General features: G+C 43.4%; 1 protein-coding gene across 2 annotated transcripts in view; it reads left to right on the top strand.

Annotated features, from left to right (window-relative positions):
- Nr1i2 (nuclear receptor subfamily 1 group I member 2) overlaps positions 1 to 21,357 on the top strand; it is a 40,987-nt gene that overhangs the window by 9,787 nt on the left and 9,843 nt on the right. For both annotated transcript variants that reach the window (XM_034515572.2, XM_034515571.2), the window contains exon 2: positions 16,121 to 16,336. In XM_034515572.2, the coding sequence (XP_034371463.1) occupies positions 16,149 to 16,336 (188 nt within the window). In that variant the 5' untranslated portion in view covers positions 16,121 to 16,148. The remainder of the gene's footprint in view (positions 1 to 16,120; positions 16,337 to 21,357) is intronic.

The following is a 21,357-nucleotide window of genomic DNA, read 5'->3' as shown; positions in this document are numbered from 1 at the left end:
ATTCATCTTTTCTAACACTTGTATTTTCTCATGATTTCTTTTTTCATTTTCCCCTCATAAATGCATATCCTCTTTGGTACCTATATTTGTACCTGTAATCTTCCATTCATTTTACTGGTTTGTCGATTTTTTGAGGCACAGTCTCTCTCTTGCTCTGTGCATCTTGAGGGTTTTTGGAATTCTCAGTGTAGGTTAGACTAGACTCCAACCCATAATCCCTGCTGCCTCATCCTCCCAAGGACTAAAACTACAAGAACTGATCCACCAAGCCAGTGTGGTATTGTTTTCCTGGGGTGGGATCCCCCCACACTGTCAGAGGGGATCCCCCACACACTGTCAGAGTTGCTCAGAGTAGCTGACTGAGGGCTCATTAGCTTAGCTGATGAATTTTACCTCCCAAATACTCCTGACTCAGAAGCTGGCTAGTGGCCGGGATGGTAAGGACACAGGACAGCAAAGGACATGGAGAAGAGTGAAATGCAGACTCCGTGGTGATCCTTCTTTTGGGCATGATCCCAGAGAGCATCTGGACAGATAGGCTCTTAAGGATGACCCCCCACCCCCACCCCAATAACAAACCAAGGCCAGACAGTCTGGCCTTCTTGAGTCTGGGGGAGGGAGCAGGACAAAATGGGCACTGAAAAGCCCCTGAGGAGTGTGCTATTCGTTCAATCAACCTCCTGTTCTGACTTGTTTCGGCTGCTCAGGCAGCTGTGTCTCTCCCTCATTTATTGTGCCCAAACTGCAGCTTGTGGCCATTTTTTTCTGATTCTTCCCTGGCTTTTTGTACCAACCAATTGCCTCTCTTCTCGTCTCTTGCTGCCTTAAGGAATTCATCCATCATCCTGGTTTCTCTTGGGCCTCATTTTCCTCTCCTTCTCCTCCTTCTCCCTCTCCTCTTCTCTTCCCCTTCTCCTCTCCAGGGTCTCACTATGTAGCCTTGGCTGACCTGGACCTCACTGCATAGACCAGGTCAGCCTCAACTTCACAAGAGCTCTTCCTGCCTCTGCCTCTTGAGTGCTGGGAGTAAAGGTGCATGCCACTAGGCTGCCCTGTCATCTTTTAGCACTCTCCTCAGACATTCAAGGTCTTGGACTTTCACTCTGTTCCAGCACTGGGCGACCAGCCTTTTCTCGGCTGGCCATTCCTTGTCTAGGGTTTGTCTCCTATCTAACAGGAATTTTCTCTTCACCCTGTCTCTCTGGTAAACTTCCCAACCTGATCTACAGAACATCTTATTTTTTTCTCACATCAAAGGCACTGTTCCCATGGCTGTCTGGGATTCCTGCCTGTGGGCATGGGTGCCTTAGTACACGGTTCACCTTTGCTCTCCTATTCTTTCTAAATATTTACCTCCAAAGGTTACTTGTGGAGCTCACTTCCCTCCCTTTCACTTTCCCCAAGACCGAAAGTCTTTCATAATACCTTCCCTCTGTCGTTCATATGTCCTTCTGCAGGGACAAGTTCTATTCTCTCTCTCTCTCTCTCTCTCTCTCTCTCTCTCTCTCTCTCTCTCTCTCTCTGTGTGTGTGTGTGTGTGTATGTATGTATGTATGTATGTATGTATGTATGTATGTGTCTCAGTCTTTCTGTGTCTCTGTCTCTCTGTGTGTCTTTGTCTCTTTCTGTGTCTCTGTCTCTCTGTCTCTGTCTTTCTGTGTCTCTGTATCTCTTTGTGTGTCTCTGTGTCTCTGTTTCTATCCTTCCCTGTCTCCCTCTCTGTCTTTGTCTCTCTCTGTGTTTCTCTCTCTGGCTCTGTCTCTCTCTGTCTCTCTGTCTTTTTCTGTCTCTGTCTCTATGTTTCTGTCTTTCTGTCTCTGTTTCTCTCTGTATCTCTGTCTCTGTCTCTCTTTCTCTCTCTCTCTCTCTCCCTCCTTGTCTATCCTGAACTGCAGAGTCCTCTGAGATCATTTAAGCATTCACGTGGATATGCTACACACTGTGGCATCATCCTCTGTGGGTCCATATCTCAGGACCATGGAACTGAGTCAGGGTCTGATAGCCCAAAGCTCAGTCTAAACTCCATTGAGGCCCCTTTCCCAGAACCTAGAGCACTGCCCTGCCAGGGTCTCTGTGCTGAGTTGCTTTCTAATCTCTGCCCTTCTCTTTGTTGGCTGCAGCCCAAAGCAACTTCACTCCTCATCCTTTAAGGTAACTTCTGCATCCTTTCTGTGCCTTGTTTTTTGGTGCCATTTTAAAAGTCTCTTCATTCCCCCGTTGAACTATTATATGAATCTGACAGACAGGAATGGTATCAGTGAGGGTTCACATCTGTAGTCTCAATCCTGATGTGTCTCACTCTGTGCCTATCTATGCCAATAGCAGGGTTTGAACAGGGAAGCTTCATAACAAGAAAGCTACATGTCTTCTAAATGTGTCTTTTTCACATTATTTTGGTGGTTCTGGGTATTTTACTGATTCATAGAGTATGTTTTTCTCATGGTTATTATTTTTGTCCAATTCATTTGTCATTCATCATTGTTCTTTTTAAAGTTTTTCTCATTTCAATATTTGGACCAGTGTAGGCTTGATTTTTTAAATTTATTTATTTATTTATTTATTTATTTATTTATTTATTTTTAGGTTTTTTGAGACAGGGTTTCTCTGTGTAGTCCTGGCTGTCCTGGAACTCACTCTGTAGACCAGGCTGGCCTTGAACTCAGAAATCCACCTACCTCTGCCTCCCAAGTACTGGGATTAAAGGCATGCACCACCACTGCCCGGCTTAAATTACTTTTTAATGTAAAACTTTTTTTTCCCATATATTTTGATCATGTTTTTCCCAGCTCAGATTCTCTCCACCTTCCTACCTTCCTATCTACCCAGCTTTAAATTCTCTCTCTCTCTCTCTCTCTCTCTCTCTCTTTCTCTCTTTCTCTCTCTCTTTCTCTCCTCTCTCAAAAATCACAAATATAAAAATAAAAAGAAGGGCTGGAGAGATGGCTCAGTGGTTAAGAGCACTGACTGCTCTTCCAGAGATCCTGAGTTCAATTCCCAGCAACCACATGGTAGCTAGCAACCATCTGTAATGGGGTCTGATGCCCTCTTCTGGTGTGTCTGAAGAGAGCAATGGTGTATTCACATACATAAAATAAATCTTAAAAAAATAAAAAACAATAAGACAAAACAAAAGAGAACAAACAAACCATGGAGCTTGCTTCTTGTTGGCCAACCACTCCTGAGCATCGGGCCTGCCCTGGAGTGAGGTTGATATACCCATTTTCATTTACCAACAAGTAACAATTGTGAACAGCTTCTTGATTAGTGGTGGGACCCTGTTTCCCCTTCTCCTTCCCCCTCTCAGTTCTGGGACCCTGTCTGGTTTGAGCATGTGCAGGTCTTGTATCTGCTGCCATGGTCATTGTTAGTTCCTGTGTGTATCAGTCAGTCATGTTTCCTTGGAGTCATTCACCACCCCTGACTCTTACAATCTTTCTGCCTTTTCTTCCAAACGGATTCCTGAGGCTTGAGAGGAAGGTAAACACATTCCATTCAGAACTGAGTAATCTGGAGTCTCACTCCTGGTATACTGTCCAGTTGTGGTTCTCTGTGTTAATTCCCATCTACTGGCAAAAGAATTTTCTCTGATGAGGGTTGACCAAAGAACTGATCTACACAGCATCATGTTATCAAGAACCATTTATTATTGTTCCTTCAGTAGAATAGCGGCATTAGGTTTGCCCTCAGGTCTATGACCTACCGAAGTCTCAGTTTCTTGGCTACTTTGGCAGTGAGAGTGTGAGTTCCATCATTGTGTGCTGGGGTATTTTCTATCATCATTGTACATCAAGTACCTCTCCATTCAGACGTGAATATTTACAGGGCTGTCCCTTAGTGCTTGTTTGACCCTCATACTTGGTTTTCCCGAGATGTCCTAGGTTGAATGTATGAGTTGGAATTATTTGGGATGCATTCTAATCCCCCCAAACACACACACACACACACACACACACACACACACACACACACACACACCACTGAGTAAGAGGCATCCTTTCAGTGAAAGCCACTGACACACACACACCACTGAGTAAGAGGCATCCTTTCAGTGAAAGCCACTGAAAACTATTTTTCTTTTTGCCGACTGCATGATTTCTTGCCTACTAAATTCATATATATCACTGTGGCGGTTTGAATATGCTTGGCCCATTGGAAGTGGCACTAGTAGGACGTGTGACCTTATTGGAGGAGGTGTAGCCTTGTTAGAGGAAGTGTGTCACTGTGGAGTCAGAGCTTTTGAGGTTTCATAAGTATGCTCAAGTCTGTCTGGCCAGTGTGGAATCAGGGCCTCCATCTGGCTGCCTGTGGAAGACAGTCTCCTTCTGGGTACCTTTAGATCAAGATGTAGAACTCTCAGCTCCTCCAGCACCATGTCTGTCTGCACGCTGCCATGCTTCCCAGCATAATGATAATGGACTAAACCTTTTGAAACTGTAAACCAGCCCCAGTGAAATGTTTGTCTTTATAGGAGTTACCATGGTCATGGTGTCTCTTCACAGCAATAGAACACTGACTACCAAGACAATCACCCTAGTTCATTTACTGTAGCTGTGGTGAAACACTCACCCAAAGCAACTCAGTTTACAGCTTACCCGCCATCGTGGAGGAAGGTCAGGCAAGAACTGAAGCAGAGGACACAGAAAAATGCTGTTTAAGCAGCTTACTCTTTATAGCTTGCAATTCTTATATAACCCATGACCACCTGCCAGGAGGTGGCACCACCCACAGTGGGCTACGTCCTCCTAAATTGATGCTAATAAAGACAATGCCTTACAGACATGCTTGGGGGATACTCTGACAGAGACAATTCCTCAGCCTGGGTTCGCTCTTCCTAGGTCACATCAGTTTGTGTCCAGTTAACAAAACCTAGCCAACACACATATATGCTTTGATGAGTTTTTTTTTTGTTTTTTGTTTTTTTTTTTTTTTTTGGTTTTTTTTTTTTTTTTTTTTTTTTTTTTTTTTTGGTTTTTCGAGACAGGGTTTCTCTGTGTAGCCCTGGCTGTCCTGGAACTCACTCTGTAGACCAGGCTGGCCTCAAACTCAGAAATCTGTCTGCCTCTGCCTCCCAAGTGCTGGGATTAAAGGCGTGTGCCACCACCGCCCGGCCTTTGATGAAAATTTTAAAAAATCTGTTTTAGTTATTGTTGTTAATCAGCAACAACTACTTTAAACACTACAGATTCAGATTGGGTATGGTGGCACAGGCCTGTAAACCCAGCACTCAGAAGGCAGAGGCAGGAGCATCTCTATGAGTTCGAGGCTAGCCTGATCTACAAAGTGAGTATCAGGACAGCCAGAGCTACACAGAGAAACTCTGTCTCAAAAAACCAAAAAGAGACCCCTTTTCATCCCCATTTCCTTCCAAATAAGATCTAATGGTTTTCAAATTATAACAAAAAATTGAAATTCTTTGAGAAGTATATCAAATCTATAAATTAAATCAGGGTCCTTATAATGCTCAAATGTTATGGATTTTTTTCCATTTTAGAATTTTAAAGTTTTACTCCCCTCCCAGGCTTCTATGCTAGTATGAATGTTTTGCTCATACTTCATAGAGTAGTATTATATTCTTCTCATATTATTAGTTATTTATTGATGATATCAGCAGAAACTACCAGTTTCTATGTATTTATCCTATATCATTAGGCGACTGAACAATAACCAGTTTTTAGAGTTTCTGTCTAGTGTTCCTGGAAATTTGAAGCAGTGTTAGTTTTGCTTTGAGAGTTGTGTCTTGCTTTTGCATGCTTGTCTCGTGTTTTATTGCACCGAGCAACAATTTGACTCATAAATTATTAACAGTTCTAGTGACACAGACATGTTATTTTCTTCCTGATTATCCTGAGAATAAACAGTGTGTTTCTTTAGAGCATGTGTCGTTAGTTTTGTATGAGTCACGCTGTTGTGATTACACTAGGAAGACTCATTCCATTTCTGGCTTTTAAAACTTTTGCTATTTGTGTGGGTTTTCTGTTTTGGTTGAAATTTGTGAGTAGTGCACCTGCATGTACATTCTGGCCACATGCGTGTCTGATGCCTGCAGAAGTCAGAACAGGGCATCAGATCCCCCTGGAACTGAAATTAAAGATGGTTGTTAGCCTACACATGGGTGCTGGGAACTGAATTTGGGTCTTCAGCAAGAAGCTGCTCGTAACTGCTGGTTTCATTTGCTTGAACTAGCTTTTTCTATACTTTAATTTAAGGTAGTGTCAGTGCTGAGGTTATGTGTCTTGAGACAGCAAAATGTTGGGTTCTGTTTTCTAATTTATTCTGCTAGTCGGTGTCTTTTGATTGAGTAACTGAGACCATCAACTGAGAAGGTTACTGAAAGGTGTAACGAGTCTTATCATCTTGTTCATTTTGTGGTGATTTTTAGTCTCTTTTGCTTAGCAACTGCCCCAGCACCCCCTCTTTCCCCTTCGTGCTCAATCTTAACTTTTCCTTCCAGAGTCTTCTACAGGGGTGGTTTCGCAATCATAAGTCCTGTTCACCTCCTTTTACCATGAGAATTTTCCTCTCCCCTTCAGTCATGACTGATAACTTTGTTGCACACACTAGTTCGGTCTTACATCTGTCTGTCAGAACCTGAAATACATTGCTCTGGCCATCTGGCTTTTAGAGATTCCATCAAAAAGTCAGCTGTGAAAAATGGTGACAAGGTCTGGTTTGAGGCTGGTGTGAGACTGCTCACACCCACCCACACCCACAAACAACTCTCATCTGCAAGTACCTCTGTGTATTGGAGCATGAGTGTGTGTATGTGTGTGCACATGTGTGTTGGTGTGTATGTTGTGTGTGGGGGGGGTGTATATGTGCATATAAGTGGTATTTTCAGTAAGACGAGTGATCAGTGAGTGTTTTATTTCCCTGTATGAAGTGGTTGGTACCACCGAAGTACTTACACAGACTTCATTATTGCTTTAGTATATTCTCTCTGTGTGTATGCATATACATATACACATACACATATTCGAGAGAGATTATGTAATGTCTGCAAATAAGCAGCTGTAGAGTATATGCCCCATAATCCTTATGTCAGGAATAGCTGGAATATTTACACAGCTCCATTTCTTCTTAGGTTTTTATCTAGTCTCTGCTTCTTCCAGGCAGCTTGGAGTGTCTCTGCTTTTTCAAGATGTCTGTGAAGGGGCTCTAGCCAGCCTAAGCATGGCAAACATGGTTCTGGCAGGCCTTGCCCTTCCACTATGCCCTCTGTCTTGCTAAGAAACATTAGATTACATCCCTAAAGCCACAACAGTCTATTCCCTTATTTGGCCACTTCCTCCTCCTGAGTCTGACTACCAAGGTCGTGCTGTCGAAGTAGTGAAGTCCAGCAATCAAAAGCCCCCTTTGGCTCACCCAATAACATGCCCAGTTAAAATGAAACACCTAATCCTAACACAGTGTCTTCCCCTTGTGCCTTTATAGAGTGCCCTTTGCCTATGGCTGTGACTGTCTCCTCTCTATCCAGAGGCAGTCCTTCATGCTCAATCCCCTACCACCACCCCTGACTTCACCAGGACAAATATCCCTTCCCCCTTTCCCTTGTTCCCTCTCTCTTCTTGCTTGTCTTGTATCTCCTGTCTTTGTCTCTTACTCCCTGCCCTTTGTCCCTCTGGGGCAAATAAATCTTAGGACTACTGAGAACTTGGTGTTGGGATGTCTTGTGCTGATATTGGTCCCATCAGTATCGGCTTGTCTGAGGAGACTCTCCATTGTCTTTACTGTTTAGTTTCTCTCAGGAAGGATGGGGCCTAGTGAGTCTTGTTAGTTTCAGGGACTTTTGGGAGCTATGTTGAGTTTTTCACTCTGTCTTAATGAGCCTCCCTGCAGGATAGGGTGTTTCAGTCTCAGATGAAATGACACAATACCTGAAACAATCAAGTAATAACACTATTTCCTACTAGAAGTGACACTTGCAAGTCACCATAGCACTTTGTGATTGTAAAACTCCCTGGGTTTCAACAGTAAGTCTATATGATTCCCAGAGGATTCCTGAAATATCTGTAGTAATTGTTAGTCATTTTTTGAACAAAGACTTTTATTGCACATGGTTAGAACAGTGCTGCCTGTTGAGGCTACTGCTGGCTTATTACACTATCTCTTGGTTTTATAAAATGTATCCAGATTTAAAATGATAACTTTGTTTTCTGTGTAAAAACATTCCTTAAGACAAAGAAAAACCATGACCTTTCTCTCACGGCTTTTAATACCTTGTCTTTGTTTTGTGTTATTTAACGTTTTAACTGCAATATGATGTGAGATGTTTCTTTTCGGGTCCATTTCCTGTTCTATAGACCTCATACCTAGACAAACATCTCTTTCCATAGACTTGGTTACATTTCTTCTATGATTTTATTGAAAATATTTTCTCTGCCTTTGGCATGGAATTTTTCTTCTATGCCCATAATTCAACAGTTTGGTCTTTTCATGCTGTCCCAAATATCCTCATTTTCCACTCATGCAGTTTATTTATTTATTTTTTAATTTTTCATTATCGTTGGTGCTCCAATCCCTGTGCCTTGTTGTTAGACCCTGACACTCAACATCAACATGGTCTGGTCTCTTGTTGAGACTTTCCATTAAGCCTTTTGCATTCCCAGCTTCATTTTATCTTGGGTTTTCTTCACTGTTTCTATCTTTTTACTGAATCCTATGTTCATATCCCAGATTGCCTTCTTCATTCATTCGTCTGTTCATTTGTGTTGTCTAGATTTTATTCAGGAATGTATTTCTGTCCTCTTCCATTTCATTCTTGTGTCTTTGAATTCCTTCAAGGATATTTACGTCTCTCCTTTTGAGATCTTTGTCTGGAATTCCATCTAAATTGTTCTTAAGTTTCTTACTTTTTCTCTGGAGGAGACATACTGTCTTGGGTTTTTAAGCCTCCTGTAGCTTTACAATGGGAGTTGTGCAGCCTTCACTGTCTTAGGGTTTCCATTGCTGTGAACAGACACCATGACCAAGGAAACTCTTATAAGGACAACATTTAATTGGGGCTGGCTTACAGGTTCAGAGGTTGAGTCCATTATCATCAATGGAGGGAAGCACGGCAGCATGCAGGCAGGCATGGTGCTGGAGGAGCTGAGGGTTCCACATCTTCATCTGAAGGCTGCTAGGAGATGACTGACTCACATGGTTAGGAGAGAGTCTCATCACCCATCCCACAGTGACACACTTCCTCCAACAAGGCCACACCACTTAATAGTGTCACTCCCTAGACCAAGCATACGGGGTTCACTCTGTGACTTTTGGTATGGGGCTCCCATCCTCCGATGTTTTGTGTTTATTTGAGTCTTTGCTTGATGCTAACTCTTGATTGGTTAGGCTCAGCTGAGTTATTTGAAGTTCGGTCTTGAGGTTTTTGGTACCGACTCTACAGGAAAGGGGTCCCCAGATTGGATAGGGGAATGTGTGGCCTCTGACCTCACAGGTGGGTACTCTGTGTGAGTTGGACAGAGACGGGTATGGGTTGCCAGGGTTAGACTGGTATGGGTTACCATGGTTGTAAGGTTGTAGCCTCTGACCTGAGATGTGAACCAGTGCTTTAAGCAGGTACTGAATTGCTGGGAGCTAGGACACAGGTAGAGCCTCCAATATGAGGAGTAGGCAGTTATGCCATACTACCTAGGAGAGATGAGGGTGGCAAAGGGTGATGAGGTATGTATGACCTCTGACCTAGGGAGTAGAAAGTGCTCTGCACAGGTGATGGGAAGGTTAGAGGTGGGGAGGGAGGCACAGGTGTGGCCTCTAATCTGTGAGTTAGCTCTGTTCAGATGCTGAGATGTTGGGGTATAAGATACCAGAGGCCCCTCACATGGGAAGCAAGCTCTGCTTGGGTCCTGAGATGCTGTGTGGCTAGCTTCACAGGGGTTCTGAGATGCTGAGGGCTGAGGTGCCAGAGGATAGATGATGCAGTCTCAGACCTGGGGAGCGACTGCCAAATGGGTCCTGGGGCTCTGGGTGTTAGGATAATGGAAGTGTGTGACCTGGAACCTGGGGGGTGAGCACCACTATGTTTCTGATGCTTTGGGGACAGGTTCCATGTGGGTTCTGAGGCATTTGTGGTTAGACTGCCGGAGGGAGGGAGATATGGCTCTCATCTCAGTACTAGAAGGTTGCATACAAGTCCCGAGATACAGGAGAGTGAGTTACATGTGGGTCCTGAAGGACTAGAGGTTAGAGTGATGGGATGAGGGAGATGGAACTTCTGCCCTGGCACCTCCCCCTGGCTCTTGAGGCACTGGGTAGCAAACTCCTAAGTCCTGGGTTGCTATGAGCTGGGATGACAAAGAAAGGGAGGCATAGATTCTAACCTGGGGTGTGAACTCTTCTCAGATCCTAGAATGCTGAGAACAGTCTCCATCCTGGAGAGTTGGGAGTTAGGATGCTAGCAAGAAGGAGACACAGCCTCTTACTTACAAACCAGGCTCCACTGAGGTCCTGAGGTAGTAGGAAATGTACTTCTGTCCTGAGAGGCCAGGGTTAGAGGGTGCCAGAGGAAGGATGATGGGGGATGTGGGGGTTCCAGTGAAGTCTGTGGTGCTGGGAAATGGCTCCACACCTCTCCTGAGCTGCTGGGGGGTGGCTGGGGGAAGAAGATGTGGCCTCTACCCATGGGAGGGAATTCCATTCAGGTCCTATGGTGCTGGGGAATTTTAAAATTCTATTCAGATAATTTATACAGTCGTTCCCCCGGCCCCCTTGTATTCCATTTTGAAAAGGATCTCTTGGTAAAGAGATGCAGGTGTAATGTGCTGTTACACCAAGCTCACAGTCTCATGTCTGGTGTGTAACTTTTTCTCTGTGTTTGGTTCCTTAGACAGTATGGATGTTAATCCACTATCAAATAAACATTCTGCAAATATTCTCTCCTCTTCTGAAATCTTTCTTTTCTGCCCTCTGGCCCTGGCTTCCAGGAGGAAGAGAGAGAGGAAAAACACATTCTTTTTGGCTTATCATCTGGAAGATGAGGGATGGTCCTGGAGGGTCTGAACCGCTGGGGTAATAGCTTTTGGGAAGGGAAATTCCGTTTACCTGGGAAACCTGTCCCAGCTGACTCAGCTGAGTTGGGAGATAGGTGACTTGACTTCCTCAAGGTTAGCTGGTCTTTGAGCAGTGTCATGGTTAGCCTCCACTGGCAACCTGACACGAACCTAGAGTCACTTGGGAAGAGGGGACTGGTAGGTCAGGATGGATGCCAACTTGGACATAGAAGAAGGAAGGATTTGTGGGGTGGAAAAAGGAGCTTTGGGGATGGGAGATTCCTGAGGGTCCGTTCCCTTGACACCTCCAAGCTGTAAATACCAACAGAGGTACGTGTTCTGACTTTATCAGAGGCATCCCGGATCCTAACAGCCCACAGGTATTAATTGTCAAGTCAGCTTTCCCGACTTGATTTTCTCAGGCGGTTAGATGATTAACCCTTCAGGAACCTCACTAGAAGAATTGCTTCCATCAGATTGACCTGCAGGGCATTTTCCTTATTGCTAGTTGAGGCAGGAGAGCCCAGCCCTCTGGAGGCATGCCATCTCTAGGCAGGGCAGGGCCTGGGCTATGTAAAAAAGACAGCTGACCATGAACCAGGGAGCAAGACAGTAAGCAACACCCCTTCGTGGTTTCTGCTTCAGTTAAGCCTTCTCCTCCTCTAGATTGCAAGTGATGGTATGGCAGTGGGAAGAGACAGAGGAAAGGAGATTCTGTCTGCCCTTTTACCCAATCTTCCTCCTCAGGCTTCCAGGTCTCTCCTTCTTCCCTTTCTAGGTGAAGTTCAAAGTGACCGCACTCAGGGAAGAGACGGCTCTGAAGCTCTGGCTTGGGGAGTTATCCCATGCTCCTGCCTTCCCTTATGTTTTTTTAGACTGCTCCAGATTTTAGATTTAGGGGCACTGACCTCTCTGGGGGTCCTTGTACCTGTCTGTTTTTCTGCCTGTAAAAAGAGGAATCCCACAGATGAGTGTAGGAGGGGTCGGAGATCTACCTGTGCTGCCTCAGAGCCTCCCCTCTTGTGGGCAGGAACACAAACTGTCCCCTTCCATCCTTGACTACAACCCAACTCTGGGGGACCAGAGCAGAAGAATAGCACAGTTTTGAAAGTAGCATAAATGCCTATAAATAGTTTTTATTGTCTGGGGCATAAGTGTATCTCGTGCATGTGACAGCCCTATTTAACCAGAGCATTATATTATATAACTCTTAGTGCCATTTATTTAAAATGGATTGTCTATTATTAATGAATTAATGTTCTGCTTGGTGATAATTTTTTTTATTCTGATAGCAAAATTAGTCCATCTCTAGGTTGAAAAAAATAAAGTAAGGACATGTATTTTATACATACATTCATAGAGCAAAACCCAGAAATCATCCACCCCACTTCAGCCATTCCCGTTGTTGGTTTGTTTTTGAGATTGGGTTTCTCTGTATAGCCCTGGCTGTCCTGAAACTCATTCTGTAGACCAGGCTGGCCTCGAACTCAGAGATCTGCCTGCCTCTGCCTCCTCCATGAGAGCTGGAATTAAAGGCGTGTGCCACCACCTACTGGCTTAAATTAATCTTTTAAATTTACATTTAGGTTTTCCTAGCCAAAACAAACAAACAAAAAACAAACAAACAAACAAAACCAGACTTTCTCAGCATTTAAGAAATACAACCTACCCATTTAACCATCCTTTAATGGCAGGATATTATTAGCTCTCACTTTATAAATCCTGGACCAAGGGGGTCCCCCCCCCCCCAGAATTGACATTTGAAAGCAGCAGACCCTAACCACCCATCCTACCTATAAGGTCAAAATGAACATTTCAGGTATTTAACGACTTAGTTCTGCTTGCATGGTGCTGTGTCGCCAGTTTTTCTTCAGTTTCAAATTCTACAGTTAAGTGTTAAATATAAAGAAAACACTGATAGTTTCTATATGTTAATGTGGTTTGAATCCTCCTAACACACATATACACACACTTTAATTATGCATGCCAAGATAGTATTTTTATTAGTAAATTAAAAATTTTAAACACATATTTAAATAAATATAAATAAGAATAAGTAAATTCTTTGAGCATTTAGTACATGTACAGAAAGCGTTTCTCGTGGTCATTCCCTCCCGTCCCCTCCATCTCTCAGATTCCCTCACCTTATGTTATCTCCTTTCAATGCCCGGCCTTCTTTAAAACTTTTAATAACCCAGTTAGAGCTATTGTTTTGGACTTGACAGTCACTACCTGTGCCCCAAGTCAGGCCCAGACACCTCAAAAGTGGGAAGCAGAAAAGGATTTCTTCAATGTGGAAAGAAAGACCCAGTGAATCCCCCACATCCATCTTCTGGGTCCTGAAGTGAGATTGAAATTTAAACAGAGGATCAAGCACACATCTCAGCAGCATCAAGGTGTGGCCCACCAGTGACCCGCCATTATCTGGGACTCAGTCTCATCCCACAAAGTTGTCTGGCATGTTGTTAGAACTCTGTAACATCTTTCTCAGGAGTCAAGCCAGTCCTGATAGTCATCACTGTTGTACTTCACCCCTCCCCAACCCCAGCCATGTTTTCTTTCTCCCAGCATGAGATTCCTGGGAAGCTCTCATTTTAGGCTCCATTGTTTCAATCATCTGATAATTAGACTGAGAAACACTAGTGTCTGTTTAGAACACCTTCGTGTGGACCCAGCCCTTACACTATCAGTGTGCCTGCACACAGGTGTGGGGAGCCACGGGAATCTGGTGGACCACCAAGGGCCACGTTCTCCAATAAATAATTTCTCTGCCGGGCAGTGGTGGCGCACGCCTTTAATCCCAGCATTTGGGAGGCAGAGGCAGGCGGATTTATGAGTTCGAAGCCAGCCTGGTCTACAGAGTGAGTTCCAGGACAGCCAGGACTACACAGAGAAACCCTGTCTCGAAAAACCAAAAAAAAAAAAAAAAAGCAGTTTGCCGCTCATTTACTTTTTTTGGAATGCTAGAATACCTTGTCTCATGCTGCTTTAAACACAAAATGACGTCAAAAAACCCCATAATTAGAAATACAAAAAATGTACTCTTAGATAAACCATCATAAATTTACAAAAGACTAGTCAGCTAAAATTCTCCCAAGGGGATCCCTGACTGTACAAACTTAGTATTTTACAAATCACAGTGGTACGACAGCAAGGGAGACTTTCTCAGCTCTTGATGAACTTACCACTAGAAGCCAGGGAGCCAGACATCAATAGTCACCAAAGCTACCTTAAACCAGTGGCTTCTGGTGGTCTCATGTCTTAAGAGAATAAGGAAATGTGGACAGTAGTGAGCAAAGCAAATGTAATTTTATATATATATATGTATATATATATATATATATATATATATATATATATATATAATTTATATATTATGTGTAAAAATATATAGTTTATAAATTATATAAATTACTTATATATAAGTAATGTAACTTACATAAATATATAATATATATTATAATATATTACTATAACACATCATATTAAGATATAGTATATATTATAGGTACAATATATTATAAATTATATATTATATACTATGATGTACTATATATTGTGTTATATATTATATTATAACATATGTATAAATATATTATTATATATTGTAAACATATATTATATAACATGTTAAATATTATAATGTAATTCCTGAGAGTAGAAGAGTTTTCAAAGGTACAGTGTCATAGCATTGTCCTATCCAGTAGTTTTTTGTTTGTTTGTTTGTTTGTTTTTGGTTTTTTGGGTTTTTTTGTTTTGTTTTTTCAAGACAGGGTTTCTCTGTGTAGTTCTGGCTGTCCTGGAACTCACTCTGTAGACCAGGCTCGCCTCGAACTCATAAATCTGCCTATCTCTGCCTCCCAAGTGCTGGGATTAAAGGCGTGTGCCACCACTGCCCGGCTCTGTCCAGTAGTTTTTAAGACACTTATACTGGGAGTAAGATAGAAACTGGGCTGATATTTATTGACATTGCTAGTTTTCAAGCTAATGTGGGCAGAGCCAGTAAGTGGCCCACACTCCACTTCCAGTGTGCCCTTGGCTAATCAGGAAGTGACCCTGCATTATTCATCCAGCCAGGGGAGTGGGCACTCATCATGCTCCTCTTCACTTGTTCTCCCAACTATGTCACTCATTTTGTAGAGTATTCATTGACCTACCTTCTACTAATTAGCTCATGACTTACTATGACCTGCCCTTACTTCTTGTGGAGAGCTACTGTCTATCTCAGTGATAGAGATACACTCAATGTCTTCAGCTCTGTGTGTCCTAAATTGGTTGGCAGAACCCCAGTGGTCAAACACACTTAACCCTTCCTGTCATATGGCAATGCCTAACTAGTTCAAAGGAATTTTCAAATAGACAAAATTTGCCATATGAATGGTATACTAGTCCATATGGTTCTGTATAACACCAAATAGTTCAGAAAAATCTCCGGGCCAAATGGAATACCCAAGGTACACTGATCAGAGAGCACTTAATGAGGATTAATATTTCTTGAGAATTAAAACCTGAGTCCAGGCATTTACTTCTCTGTTCTGAAAACAATGAGGCATAAAGCAGCTGGTTTGGCTGCAATGGAAAGATTTAAGAAAGAAAAAAAGTCCCTGGAATGAAATGATTCCTGTAGTGCGATGCTGCCTTACTCTCATGGTCTGTTTGGTATTCAATTGAAAACCTTTTTTTGGCATGGCCTTTTTCTCTCCATTGGAATTCTGGGCTACAACACACCCAAAGGCTATTATCTTCCCAAGATCTCCCCAGCCCCAGAAATAATACTGAATGTTAATCTTTCCCATGCGTTTGCTAGCCATTGATCAACTTATGACCCCCTCCTCAATCCACTCAGTGTCTACATAGTCCAATCCAGACAACATCTTCTCTTCTCATTTCTTCCTCTTGTAATAAGCTCTTTCCCATATTCTGGCTTAAGTGTTCTGTCTAGGGCCCCTACTGTGCTTTAAAATGTTGTGGTTGTATTTTTCTTAACAATAATTCAAATAACCACCTACCTACATTTTCCCCATGGGATGTCAGGTCCAGCAGCAATCCCAAATGTGAGTCTTGCTCAGAAGGAAGAGTATCCCCAGCATCTCCCTGAACAAATCTTTCATTCTGTGTTATTTCCGTTCTAGTTCAGGACACACAGATGTAAACCTGGAGATGAGACCTGAGGAGAGCTGGAGCGGTGTTGGCCTTGTTCGATGTGAAGAAGCAGATTCTGCCTTGGAAGAGCCCATCAACGTAGATGAGGAAGATGGAGGTCTTCAAGTCTGCCGTGTATGTGGGGACAAGGCCAATGGCTATCACTTCAATGTCATGACGTGTGAAGGGTGCAAGGGATTTTTCAGGTATGATCAGTCACCAACCTTCATGCACTTACTGGTATTGACACACTAGGTCACATTAATTTGGGTTTTCCCATTAACTTTCTGGACAATATCTGTAGACCTCAGCTTGATCTGATGTCTGGGGTCATTTAGTGCACCCAAAGCCTACCCTCCTAATTATTCCAAGAAAGCCATGTATACTTCAGAAGAGTCTTCATCTTCAAGGATTCCTTCATCTACTACCCAAGAAAGGGTCATTTCCCTTAAGTTAACACTTAGTTCCTCTATGTGTTCTCGAGTAAAATGAAAAGTCAGTTAAAAGTAAAAATAAATAAGTAAAATAAATAAATGTAAAAGGAAATATTCAAATCACTCTTATAGTAGGTCTGAACAAAAGGTTCACCATCATCCAGATGAAGAATAGAAAGACCAGTGGCAATTCAACAAAGCCATCTTCAGCACTGGGACTCAGATCCGAGGTGGGAGGGAAGGCGGGAGACAGTATATGAGAAAGAGCTCCAGTTCACCTTCAGAAACAGAAGATCTACAGTTCTCACCTCAAGGCCACACTTAGGACATTCATATATTTCTAAGACAGTAGATGTTGTGTAACTTTTCCTGGGGAGACATCAACAAAAATCTGTTCACTACAGATAGGCTACCAGTGATACACCAAGAAATTATTCTACCCAAGTCTAGCTTGGTGAACCAATGGGTCTGTATTATTCTTAAGTCCTTGGGTGACTCAGGCAGATGCATCCCTGAGAGGCACCACTCAGGCCCTATCGAAGATACATATAAACTGCATTATTGATACGTCTCTGCATGACTTGCAGGCAACTCCACAACAGAGTCTCATCTGCTCACAATTTATATAACCTTTGAAAGTACCTTTTGAGTCTTGCAACTTCTAACTTCATAAACTTCCCAAGTGTTGTGAATCTGCCTCCTATATCCAGGCGGGGGACTGTTTCAATCCAGAGGACTCCCTTCCTTCAGCTCTTACATTCTTTCCCACTCTGAAAAGTTCCCTGAGTCACGGAATGGATAATATATCTGTCTGACTATTTTCTTTCATTGGCAGAGAAGCACTGGGCCATCAAGCAGTAGCAACAGCTATCAGTAATTTGACTGTTTGTGAATCTCTAAAGTAACCGCCACTCACTGCAAAAAAGTTTCAATAACTGAGGTTGACAGTAAGCAGTGATCTGTAGGCACAAACGTGTTTAGGAAATTTAGAAGTAGAAGCTTTCTATTGCTGTGATAGAACACCATAACCAAAAGCAGCTAGAGGAGGGGAAGCTAATTGGCTCACATGTCCAAGTCAGTTGATTATGAAGAGAAGTCAGGCAGAGATAGAAAGGTATGCAGTAAGAACTGAAGCGGAGTCATTGGAGAATACTGCACTCTGGCTTGTTCCTCCTAGCCCACCTTTCTTATACAACCTAGAACCACTTCCCCAGGGGTGGCACTACCCACCACAGGCTGGGCCCGTCCACATCAGTCATTGATGTAGAAAATGCTCCACAGACTTGCCTACAAGCCAGTTTCAGTTTTCTCATTTCAGGTGTCTCTTCCCAGATAATTCTCATCTGTCTTAAACTGACGAATCAAACAACACAAACAAAAACAAAGAACTAACCAGTACCCGAATAAAACTGGCAGGCATGTCATACTTGTTTAACAAAACAATAGCAGTCACCTTCAAGTGAGACCTAGACTCTCTCTAATTATAGGATTCTAGTACCAACAAGGATTCCCTCCTGTGGAGCTGGCCATAAATCCAATAAAAAAGATATTGGTTGCATCCATAACAGTTGGGCCACTACTGCCCTGGCAGGCCTATCTTGGCTGCCATGCTTGTTGTGTTAGACAGTGTCTAGTCCTACTTAAATGAGTAGGGCTATCAGCAACACTTCTCTCCCAGTAGCTTGCACATCACTTTCCAATACCACGCAAGCCAGTCGTCAAGAACAAGCTTTCAGCTCAGTGCCAGCTTCATTTCTCCACATTTACAATTAAAGCATGAAGTGTATTCCAGTAGAAACTTACCATCTAATTCTACCATGTAAGACTGCAATAGTCTATGGTATGTACAACCCCTGGGAGTACCTTACACACACACACACACACACACACACACACACACACACACACACACACACAGCCTTTTGTTTATACTCTTTAACTGCTGTTTTAATAACTCATTCTTTTTTAAAACTATTTATTTATTATATGTAAGTACACTGTCGCTGTCTTCAGACACCCCATAAGAGGGCATCAGATCTCATTACAGATGGTTGTGAGCCACCATGTGGTTGCTGGGATTTGAACTCATGACCTCCGGAAGAGCAGTCAGTGCTCTTAACCACTGAGCCATCTCACCAGCCCTTAATAACTCATTCTTTAAAGCAGCTCAGCTCCTGTAGGGTTATAAGGCAGGTGGAAGCTGCACTGAATCTGGTTGCCTTCAGCCCAGTTCTTTACATCATTACTTATGAAATAAATATTCTTGTCAATATAAAGAAGCCAACAGATAACACTGAGATTTATGAGAGACCGAGGAGAGTAGCTTCACTCATTATTTATTTGCATGGAAATGCTTGGAAGAGGCCTGTGGCTATGTCCACACAGGGGAGAGCATATTTCATAAGCATAGGCCCTGTGGTCTATCTGCCAATCCTGTATGAGATAGGTCGAATAGGTTGAATTACACACTTGCACCATCATTAGCATCCACCTGCGGGGGCCACAACTGGGAACAAGCCTTACATGTTAAAGCGCTACGCTGAATGTCAGAATGCCTCATCAGAACACAGTGACTTTTATCTATTTCTTAACCTTCGCCAGCCGCCCTCTGACCAGACTTTATATGAATCAAATGAGCAACCTCTACTGGGACCTGGGGGGCAGATGGCCTGTATTTGAGTAAGGTCGTCTGCTGTCTGCTTTCTGCGGAGACTCAATGAGATGTGGGTGCTTGTGGAAAACTATGAGGGGCTCTGACTCTTGTTGAATGTTCTTACATAGTTCCTTCCACATCCGTTTGTCCTCATTGTAGCCAAACCAACAACTCTTGAGTCTTCTGTTTCCCAGTGCATCATCCATGAAGTCAGGCCTGTGCATACAGCACCGATCCTTACAGCCTTGTCTCATGAGTTACTATTCTCCATGTTGCTCTTAGCTCATCGGCTACTCTTCCCTTCTTCTCCCATCATCCACTTGGTGTCAGTATTTATCTATATGGTGGCAGCCATCCATTCCTGTTTGTTGTCTCTACTTGTGTGGCCACCTGGGTATCAGGCATCTACCTGAGTAGGTGTTGACCTTTCCAGCACTTTTTTGACTCGGATGTTGGGTTAGTCTGTTGAGGGGAGTCCCGTTTGGCTCAGAAAAACACTGGTCCCAGTGCAGACTCCATGGCACATCACACGGCTGTAAACAAGCATGCCACCTTTGCAGCATTGATTCTGTGCCATCTAAACGGCCTTCAGTCCAAAACCTCAACATATGAGATGCTTTCACTGTGGCTGCAGCAGAGCTGGTAATGGATCCCACTCTTACGTCTCATATATGAACTGTGGTTTAATGAGATTCTAACCTCCCTCTCTGCTATGGGATTAACAGCATATTGGAACGGCTTACTCAGGTGGCTTTTGTCATGCCCCTCCTCCCTCCAGCCCTCTAAGCTGCTGGTGACTTCTAACACAAAGGGGTCGGAGGCATCATGAGTCACAACTGTCCTACGAGGATCTTTCTTACTCAGCTCAGAAGCTGACTCTGAACCAATCTACACGGTACCTCCCTCTTATCAAGTTATATGAAGGATAAGCAACGTAGACAAACATGGAGGACAAACATCCACCAAGACCCCAGGGATTGCAAGAACACCTGTATCCATTGTACATTTACAGGCATAGGTGTTGTAGAATTTTCTCAGTAATACTGTCACCTACCATCGGCACCTTACCTGGCTATATATATGTCCCTAAGAATTTTGTCCCTACGACTAGTTGATTTCGCATCTGCGTTTCTTTAAACGTTCTTGTATGTGTTTCAGATGCTTCTTTAACTCTTTAACTAATCTAAACTACTCAGAGGCTAACATTATATCACCCGTGTAATGAAACCTTTTGTTACAGAGGGTAGTCAGAATAACAAAGCGAGTGCCGCCATTTCACCACAGACAGCAAGAGTACGGAGGTGATCTTGGAGGAAAGGTCCTCTCTGATGGTCCTGTGGAATGCAAACTGCTCTTGGGATTCAGCAGCTAACAGGATAGCTGAGAAAGTGTTAGCAAGGTCCAGGACAGCATGAAGGGACTCCACCACTGTGTTAGTTGTTCTGTCAGGAAGAACAATGTTGGGTGTAGTGGAGGCTAGGGGAAGAGCATGGCTCATTCCCCTCCAATCATCTGACTTCCTCACAGTCCACCCTGGGCTGCTGAAAAGGCATCAGTCAGGAATAATATCCACGTTTTCTGATTCCTTGATGGAATCAATACTGTTATATAGCACAGCCCTCGGGTAGGCGACTTCCCAGGCTCCCTTCTTTCCCAACTAGGGGAGAAACGCATACAGTAAGCTCTACAGGGTGGAGAGAGGACAGTGAGCCAGCCCTAGTATGAGCTTAGTCCTTTTCACCTATACCCCCTATCCCTGTCTCCATCCAGTGCTGTACACTGCCCCGGTCCTTTGGGACATGTCATGGAATAAGATTCACTCGGTTGAAAATTCCAATAAAACTCAGGTGCTTTACACGGGAGTAGGAGACCAAGAAATCCACAATTCAGCCTGGTGCTTGGGATTTCCAAGCATGGCCCTCATCATGGGCAGCATTTGCCACCCCATCAGAGGAGCATCTGGCGAAGTTCCAATTCTATATCTCCTTCGTTCACACCAGGGGCTAGAGTGTGGGGCCACCTGTATTGCTTTATCCATTTGCCCCATTCCCCTCCCTCACTCCCCCCTTAATGCTTAACTACCATTCCTGCTTGGAAACCTTTCAGAGACAAGCATGGTGTTTGACTTTACATTGTACCC

Source organism: Arvicanthis niloticus, chromosome 12 (genome assembly GCF_011762505.2).
Source record: "Arvicanthis niloticus isolate mArvNil1 chromosome 12, mArvNil1.pat.X, whole genome shotgun sequence".
NCBI lineage: Eukaryota > Metazoa > Chordata > Mammalia > Rodentia > Muridae > Arvicanthis > Arvicanthis niloticus.
This window is presented reverse-complemented; position numbering and strand designations above follow the sequence as displayed.